This window comes from Symsagittifera roscoffensis, chromosome 3 (genome assembly GCF_963678635.1).
Source record: "Symsagittifera roscoffensis chromosome 3, txSymRosc1.1, whole genome shotgun sequence".
Classification (NCBI taxonomy): domain Eukaryota; kingdom Metazoa; phylum Xenacoelomorpha; order Acoela; family Convolutidae; genus Symsagittifera; species Symsagittifera roscoffensis.
The window spans coordinates 51,504,763-51,514,453 of record NC_087064.1 but is presented as its reverse complement, the minus strand read 5'-3'; the positions used below and the strand labels follow the sequence as shown (position 1 = coordinate 51,514,453).

At 35.3% G+C, this 9,691-nt stretch overlaps 1 protein-coding gene across 2 annotated transcripts; it reads right to left on the bottom strand.

The window, feature by feature from the left end:
* Positions 1 to 361: 361 nt before the first annotated feature.
* LOC134841391 (uncharacterized) lies at positions 362 to 7,286 on the bottom strand. Of its 2 annotated transcripts, none has more exons than XM_063857352.1 (5): positions 5,292 to 7,286; positions 2,186 to 2,332; positions 1,394 to 1,481; positions 1,064 to 1,111; positions 362 to 711 (listed from the first exon to the last, which is right to left on the bottom strand). In XM_063857352.1, the coding sequence occupies exons 1-5, from the start codon at positions 5,305 to 5,307 to the stop codon at positions 609 to 611; spliced, it is 402 nt and encodes a 133-aa protein (XP_063713422.1). In that variant the 5' UTR covers positions 5,308 to 7,286; the 3' UTR covers positions 362 to 608. The 2 variants fall into 2 exon arrangements, with proteins under 2 accessions (XP_063713422.1, XP_063713420.1); XM_063857350.1 differs by lacking the exon at positions 5,292 to 7,286 and adding an exon at positions 2,765 to 3,090.
* Between the last annotated feature and the right edge of the window lie 2,405 nt (positions 7,287 to 9,691).

Sequence of the window (9,691 nt, the reverse complement as noted above, 5' to 3'; positions counted from 1 at the left end):
GTAGAAAAATTTTTTAAAACGCCCAACATAAATGTTCTGTCACATTATTCGAAAATCGGAATCCAAGTTGGCAAACATGTTCTGAAATTGTAAACTTTTTATCTAAAGTTTTGCTATTTTCAAAAGAAGAGTCGATTTAATTCCAAATAGCCCAAAAAAGCCTTAGGTATTCCAAAAATGTATAGAAAAATGGGATCCGTGAGCCAACGCTTCTTTAATATCTTTTTCAACCCCTTGTGTAAAGGCAGTTTGAGTGAGGTTTTGCACACAAAGGATTTTTAAAAAAACATCTTCGTGGAACCCAAATGCTGACTGAATGGATGGTTTTTAGGACAACTGACTCAGGAGCCGCATCGGAAACTTGGAGACATTAAAAATTTTAAATTGAGATAGAGGAATAAATACAATAGCAATGGTTAGTCTTGCCTATATGTAATTCAACACGTCAAAAAACAAGAATAAGTCTAATTAGTAAGCTGTAATAATCCAGTGCTTTTACATGTGTATGAAATTGTATCTACGAATTTTTAAATAATTTCTTTTGTTATGTTTCAGTTCTTTTCTGTGAACACGTTCTTGGGCAGTTAGAGCGTGGGGTGGTCTTTCGCCTACTTGAGCATTAGCATGTACTCTGCCATGGATATCATGTTGTCGCCATCAGAGTCCTGTACTCTCTTCAGGAACTTGCCACTCCCCTCTCCAAACTCCTGTCTACAAAAAAATAATGAACAATCAATTACAAATTGAGCAGAAAAATCATGAACAACTTCTATTCAGAATGGGAACCAAGTTAACACATCTTCCCCCTTATAACTAGACCAATGCAACATCTTTCACAAAGTCTAATCTTAATGTTGCCCAGCGCTGCCTGATTGTCTGATAAGTTCAACCCTTTGACCCAAAATAAAATCCAGCTTCCACTTGAGCTGTTTTTTGATGTTACTTCGATTTCAGAGATGATTTTACACAATCATGCTTTTTGATTCAGCCTCCCAAACCATTTTCAAAATTAAAATTTTGATGATTTAAGAAGAAGTTTTCACACTAAATAGACTGCACTTACTTGACTTCTTCTTCTGATATTTGTCCACTACCATCTGCGTCTATGCGGCTAAAGGCAAAACTAATTTCTGTAAGAAAAATCAAAGCGATTCTAAAAATTTCTTATAGCCACCAATTGAACATTTTTTATCTGTACAATACGAATGAAGCAGCTGCGCAATATATATTTTTGTTATGATTAGTAATACGTTATTGCAATTTTTGCTTTTTGATTCCAGAGTTACTATTGAGTAATCTTATTAAAGAATTTGTGTACTATGATTTTTTTTCATATAACTAATTAATAGCAGTTATTTAAAACAAAAACTTGACATGTAGTATTTGTTCGTACCAGAACTTGGCGAGTGCCTGTCTGAACTTTGCCGACCCCAACAGACTCTTAACTGTCTCAACATCCTCTTCCTCCACATCCATACACCCTGTTGAAAATACATGGTCAAGTCTTCACAGAAATTCAACATCTTCGCCGACCAAAACTTGCGATCAGTAGCGGATTTAGGGGGGGGGGTGGGTGGGATGACGCTTTTTTTTTCAGGGATTCGTTCGACCCCCAGCCGACCCAAAGGGTCCCCCTTTGTACTATTTTGAGATATCCATTTTTGACCGACCGACCTTAAAATTTTTCTAAAGGCGAGGAGGGCGGAGTGCGCGCCGAAAAAACGCGATTTTTTGGTCAGCATTTTCCAAAAAGTGCCTAAAAACGCTTTTTTTGGCCTTTTTTCAAAAATTTGTCTCCGGCGCAGAAAACTTGGTCAAATTTGGGTCTTTATAGTGGTTTCGGTGAGCTCACAAAATCAATTTGGTCGACCTAAAAAAAATGATCAACAAAAGATCAACCCCCCCCCCCTCGAGAAATTTCTAGATCCGCGCCTGCTTGCGATGGTTTAATAGTTGATTTTTTTGTTATTTTCAAGCATAACTTAAAAATCAACTGACTATAAACTTCAAAAAAATTTTTCGGAGACATAGTTTTTGAGCACACTTTTTCAATTATAATATTTTTTCACAATTGATCACAGTTTGTTAAAAATGTTTATTAAGCATAAATTTTCGCCCCCCTATTTTAAGCACAATTTCCAAATAGGGAGTTTTTTGCGAGAACGCAATTTTGCAATCTTCGTACCATCGGCATACTCCCCCATCTCCTTGTCGTTGATGTGGGCTAGATACTCCCCCACGAAGGAGGTGAAGAAGGCACCACCCTCCTTCAGGTACTCCGGGTGGGTCTTGTCCCCCATCACCTCACAGTACACGGTCACTGTCTCTTTTCCTATCGAAAACAAAATGGATAAAGAATTGAAAAAAAAATCAGAAAATTAGAAAAGGAAGAGCAAAACTAGATAATAAAGCTAAAAAACAAGAAATCAACACATTGCAACGAAACTCTTGATAATTATCATGTTTAATTAGGTTTAGACAGGTGTTATAAACGAAAGTTCAGAATTAGTTCCAAGTTAGATCTAACATTTTTTTTCTAAAGTCACGTCGTCGTTAGCTCGAAGAAGGTTGGAAAAGAATTTTAGTTAATGATATCAAATAACTATTGTCCCCTTTTATTCAAAATTGTACCGAAATATACTAAGACTTTTATTCGCTCGACAATAACTATTGTCCCATTTTATTCAAAATTGTACCGAAATCTACTAAAACTTTTATTCGCTTGAAAGATGTTTTCCTTCAATAAAAAAAAGAAAAAACTTACCTAGATCCGAAAGCTTAGCCATTTTAACGTAAAATTGTAAGCAGATTCCGAAAACAAACAAAATTATTGCAACTGAACTCTAAAAGCACTTAAGTGATACTAGATCTAAGTCTTGGCAAAAAAGTCCCAATAACAGCTTTTTTAGATAGAACGCCAATTTAAAGATTGATTTTGGCATGTAATTTCCAATAATTATTTATTTAAAACTGAAAATACCGAACAAGAAAATGCTTGAAGATTGAAGTGAAAGATGTTTTGTATTGGTTAACAAAAAAAACATTCTGTCATAACGAGTTTTGCTACTATATCGAAGAAACTAAGTAGTTCTTGTGCGTTCTGGTGCGATTTTTTGGTATCGGGCAAACGCTCAATGTATTTTTCGAAAGTTCCCTAGAAATACATTTTTCGATCGCTGAATATTTTTGAAGAACTAGCACCACTACCGTTATGTTCCAGTACTTTCTTTAAAAATCTTTTTGATTTTCGATTTTCCGCCACTGTAGCTAACGACACCTGAGCTGCTTTTATGTAAAAAAGGTAGGGTTGAAAACATAGGTCGTATAACTGGACAGCTTTTGGTGGTCAAAAAGTGGACAGCTTTAGGAAAAAATTAAACATCAAAATTAAGGAGGAAGGGGTTGATACGTGTCCAGTCCCATAAAACCAGTACAAAACAATCGCAAAAAAAGAAAACGGATAAAAAACCAGAAGAGATTCCGATACAGATACAAAAAGAGTCAGGCGACCAGCTTGAATTGATAAAGGATTCAGGAAGCTTATAGTATCGTCCATACTAAAGTAGAAATAGATTTTTTGTATCAGGGCGAACCCCTGAATGATTTTAACGCTTCATCAATAAAAAAATTTTTGGTTGAAAAAATTTATGAGATAATCGAACACCTTTAATCATAATGTATTATTTTGCGCTTTTTTAATCAAGACTGTTTGTATCAGGGCGTGGCACTGAATCCTCCGACTGCCCTATTACGTGCATCAAAAAATGTTTAACAAAATTTTCCCCGTAACTAAAAAAATCAAATAATGTGAATGATCGGAACTCCAAATTTGTCTGAGATAAAAACATGACCGGACCGTGCATGAACAAGCTATTGCTTTGTCCGAAAGTTAGAACGAAAAACTTATTAGAGGGAAACACCACTTACGCGAGTTATATCAATTATAGCACACGGGTTGAATGTAAGCGGATTGTAGTTCATAAAATGTTGGAACGTCTTTTATTTTGATGGACTGCACCGGGTAACTTACTACTTCTTGTTCAAGAGCAGATCTGGGAAATTTGCAGAATTTGCAGACATTTGGGGTGGTGTTTCACCGATTTTTTACGAGCCTACTTTCTATGCAAACAGTTTTGAAGTTCCGCTTTTAAAAAATCAAAAAAAAACAAAAGATCAAAAACAAAACAAAATGGATGTAAATCAGAAAGAAAGTGTGAAATTACATTTCACCAATAGTCACATGCAATATCTGAGAAAAAACACCAACTTTCTATGCAAAAAAACAACAACAACAAAAAAGAATTTGGACCGGGACGAACCGCCAGAATCTTCAAACGTATTAGAAAATTAAAAGCCAAAAACTAAATTCTGAACAGCAGAAAATTTTGAATACGTATTGAAACAAGACTGCTCGTATCAGGGCGAAGCCCTGAATGTTCCAACTGCCTTTTAAGGTTTATGGAGCAGTAATAACATTAAAAAATTCAATGAAAAAAAAAACAAAATAAATTTTTTTTTCTAAAACCTGAAATTTTTTAATGAAAATCATCACCCCACACGCCATATAAAGTACAAAAGGATAGATTTTGCTCCTTGTAACAAACCAAATATGGCAAATAAGCTTCTTTTAACCAATTTGGAACGATTTCTAATACGGAATAAATATCCGCTTACGCGTTAGTAGCGCGAAATATATCGCGTGTTAATTGTCCCATTTGGCCAAAATGGCAATCTTTAAACCCTCATAACTTTACGAAAAATGATCACAGGTGAAATATCTTTTCAAATTCAAGCTCAGGACAACAACAAATTTCGAATGATGTATAAAACTCCGTCAAAAATTGCCAGTTAAAAAGTCGAAGTTTGTCTGAAGAAAAAAAAACCACCCGAGCACAAATATTCCGTTACATTCGTTACAAAAGTCGGAACAATTATAAAATAGTTAATGACATTCTAAAATTTAAAATGACCAAAGTTTTATAATAAAACGGGAAAGTGCCAGTTTTTGACAAATAAGCTAGAATGGGCCGGATTCGAAATAAACGTCAAGGAGGCGATAAACTAAGACATTTCCATTCTATTTGGAACCAGTTCTACTAGAATTTATAAAACCAATTATTTTATTGATAAAATACCACTATGAAATATTACTAACTAGCGAATCATATTCCATCTCTAACATTGACACTTATTTGTATGTGCTGAAACTACTTGTAGTTTCAGCACCAGAACAATTTGAATAAATCTTTGAATACAGTTATTATCCTTCTGGATAAACTCCAGGAACTAACCCGCAAAAATCAGCATGCACTAGATCTATTGAGACTAGGATATATAAGAGTAAGATTAAGATTGGTATTAGACTAAGAAGTTGCACGATTCTATCCGGCCGAAAATAAGATAGCGTGACGAACAGACGGGTGTACCTTATCTGAAATTACTCAAGACGAACAGACGGTGTACCTTATCTGAAATTGCTCTATGAGTACAGGCCAGAGGTCATAACTCATATTGACCAGAAAGTTCTGTTTCTATAATGATGTCTTTACTCGCCGCATATTAAGATCTAGTGCTCAAGAAATTCTTAAGGGCTATCGAAGAACGAGGGAACGAGGATACAACAATAGCTCGAGATCTACTACAAACCATACCTCTTAAACCTCTATGTCACAGGATAATGTCTTACTTCGAAGTAAGTCAGGTCATACACACATGCCGGAGAGCCGAATTGATCTAATGTCTTCATGAAACGCACCCAGGTCACTTTGGGTTTCGAAAGTAACAGGCAAAAAAAACTTCAGCTCACAAAACATATAGCTGTTTGGCTAGTAGAAAATTTCCTCCTGAACTATATTGGTTTACACAGAATCCCTTGATCATTTAGAATCGACCAAGGTTCGGGATCTATTTCGAAATTTCGGAGGAAGTATGCAAACTTTTTCAGGACCAAAATATGACTTTATTATTTTGCTCAGTGAACAATCGCTGGGAGTCAGGTGTAGTTGAACAATTGGCAGGACAATCAGAAATGTATTAATGGTTATGGCTCTAGTAAAAAACCACAATTGTTTATGAGCTAAAAATCAACAATCGCTAAATTACTCGCCTTTCAAAGTACATTTTGGAAAAAAACGAACACTATGTGGCATAAAATGGTCAAAAGTCTTTCGTCAGACCATTTAATTTGGAATAAAGTTTTGTTATGCCCGGACAAAGAAAGAAAATTGATGTACAGAGAAAAGAGACACGTTTGGGACGCCTTGACTATATCAAGGCCAGCCATTTGGACAACTACAGTTCATCAACCTCAGAAGACCGATCCACAAACTTTATGCCCGCTTGTTCTGGGTCTCCTGTAAAGGTTATGTCAAGAACAGAGAATTGAAAGGCCTTAAGTGTAGCTGATCCCGTCCCTACAAGGATTGAAAAGGCCTTAGGTTTTGCACCCTCGGGTAAGCCCATCATATTCAGGAAAGTACACGATAAGAAAAAGACTGCACTTTACAAAAAGCAAATGAAAGAATCGTAAGAGAGACAGATCACACAGTCTCACTAAAACTAGTATCTACATAAAAAGTCTGGTTTAGCCAAACAAAAACTAGCCGAAGTTAGAAAAGAAGGTAAAAAAGGAATAGAAACTATTAAATTTAGTGAATAAGGGACCCAAGGTGATAAAAAAAAACCTGTAAGAAATGTCGGCTTTGAAAGCTCCGAAATTGAGACGGCCAGTCGAAAGATCCGAGGTAATTGTTTTGAAGTCAAACGATGACCAGGCAACCCCTCGACCAATGGACATTTCACTAGAGACTGTATCGGAAGAAGATGCGAGCCTCTTTACCCCCTTGAAGGATCTGGAGGCTGGAATCCAACAACACACGATAGAGAGTTACGCAAACAACTAGCGATATACGAGAAGTTAAAATAGAGGGCACTTCCACTCAGAATCCTGCTACAAAAGTAAACGAATCGACCACGGATAGCGAAAGCAATATGGCGAACGACCAGAATCGATCAGTCATAGACAAACACTGAATCCCTCCGTTGATATTACTGACTATATATGACAAACACGATACCGACCCTGCAGTCCCCTGAGAAAAAAAACTAAGATTCGAAGCCTCCACATCACAAACCAGAGGAGAACTCTTCTACAAAAACGACCAGCGGGTTAACACAAAGTCGACAGAGAAATACTATGGATGGACTACCATCAGCACCCTCTAGCTCAAACCGATTGGAATAGCGAAAATAAAAGCATCATCCACTGTGAAAAGGCCACCCCAGCCAAATGTTTTGTCAATGCGGTCAGAAAGAATATATTGCCGTTGAGACTGCAACAACTGCCAAGTCTGTTAGGACAACAAGTGTTTATGAGTCTAGTCAAATGTTCTGATAATAGATCGGGAAAGCATGAATCGACTTGGCTGAAAAAGCCGATAACTTCAAATATTGATGCCTTGAACACCGAGTGCGACGCAACTTTACATTGGTTGCTACCCTATCCGACCGAGTTCTCGTTTCTTGGTCGAAAATTTGTTTCTCATCAGTTTTGTTTACTCACTTTTCATTAGATTATTTCAGCGGAAGTTCAAACAGTGCTATTTTAACCTTGAATTATTTTACGATGCTGAAGTTGAAATGACGACATGGTATCTAGGACTGAAGATGTTATTCATTGTTCTCGCCTTAATTAATAATCGTTTTTAACTAGTCTTAGACCAGTTTAATCTTTTAAACCCTCTAACCTTCATCCAGTCTTTGTATCGTTGTCTTACCGTTATCCTACGGTCTGTCTTACGGTCTGCTACCCTAACTTTTAAACAAAACTGAACCACTTAGATTTGTTTTGCTGGAGAGTTTTTCTCAACTCACCTGTGAAACTGAAATTCGTTCTTCTTCATTCGCGACCATTAGGACTTGGTTATTTACTTTTTCTCAGTCAGCAGTTCAAATTGAAATGAACTGAAAAATCAAACGTCAAATTTCAGCCAGTCTCTTTGAAGAGCAAAAAATTTTAAAGACTTTTTTCTTTAATAACATAATTTAAAAAAAACACAGAAAAACTTTTTTTCATGAATAAGTTGGACTGTATACTTTCATAAATATGAACAACGAAGCAAAACTATGATTTGCGAGAATGGATTCGAGTAATTGAATGCTTTTTATTCATGCTAATCAATAGTCAAACAGAGTTTTTCTTGAGCGTACCTACATAGTAAAAATGACATAGACGCAAAGCTTCTCTTTGCCAAGACAAGTAAAAAAACAAGCAGCTTTAAGAAAGATGCTTGAAAAAAAATGTGGCATTAACACATTAAAATCGTTTTCGAAATACAAGCCAAATGCAAATTAGGTTTTCTTTGAATTCTTTACCAAAATGATATCAGAGACAAAACATCGACAAACATATGACTACAAGGACATCAGACTGTGATATGATTCAATGAACGCTTGAAAACCTTAGATATTTTTACAGAAAAATAATTTCCGAAAAAAATATCACGTTTTACATCTAGTTATTTCGCTTCATACTAATTGCAAACTATTTTCTTTAAAAAAATATGAAAAAACCCATATTTTCAAACTATCAGTAATTCAGGCTTTTTGTTCATGTGCATTTTTGGTATTGTTCATTTTGATATGAACTATAAACTTGACTAATAAATAAGGAAATCAAAACTCAAACCCTGACAACTCAACATGGAGCGTGAAAAATACTTTCACATCTTTGAAAAAAGGAACATCTTTGAAAAAATTAAACAGACAAAGAGACATCGTTAAGTTGAAATTCACTTCCTTTTGTCTGTAACACTTAAGAAAAACATATTTAGAATCATTTTCAAAATACTATTGACCAAAATTTTTCAGCAAAAAGACAGAAGTGAATCTGATCTTTGCAAGGCCACGCATCAGAAACAAGCACTGAAAATACCTACATTGGAAAAGCAGTATAAAAAATATGAAATCCAGATTTTTAGAGATCTGAAACTGGTGCTTTGAAAAGCTTGCTCAAAACCGACGACACTTGGTCGAGACGCAGCAGTTCCATATCCCTAAATATCGAGACTTTATATTTTCATATTGCTTTTCCATGAAGGTATTTTATCGTTTTTTAGAGCTTGTTTCTGATGCGTGACTTTGCAAAGATCGGATTCGCTTCTATGTCTTCTTTTGCTGAAAAATTTTGGTCAATAGTTTTTTGAAAATGATTCTAGTTTTTTTTGAGAGTTACAGACAACAGGAAGTGAATTTCAACTTAACGATGTCTCTTTGTCTGTTAAGTTTTTTCAAAGATGTTACTTTTTTCAAAGATGTGAAAGTATTTTTCACGCTCCATGTTGAGTCGTCACGGTTTGAACTTTGATTTCTTTATTTATATTTAGTTTATAGTTGATATCAAAATGAACAATACCATAAATGCACGTGAACAAAAAACTTGAATTACTGATAGTTTGAAAATTGGACTTTTTAATATTTTTTAGAAAAACAGTTTGCGTTCAAAGAAAAAATCCTTAGTACTTTTCACGCTCCATGTTGAGTCGTCACGGTTTAAAATTTGATTTATTTTTTATACGTTTAAATTATTGCTGTTACCTTAGTAGCAAGTATGCTTGCAAAAAGTTTCGGGAAAAGTAACATCATTTGTAAAGATTTCAAACGGTGCTACTTTTCCTGAAACTTCTTGCAAGCA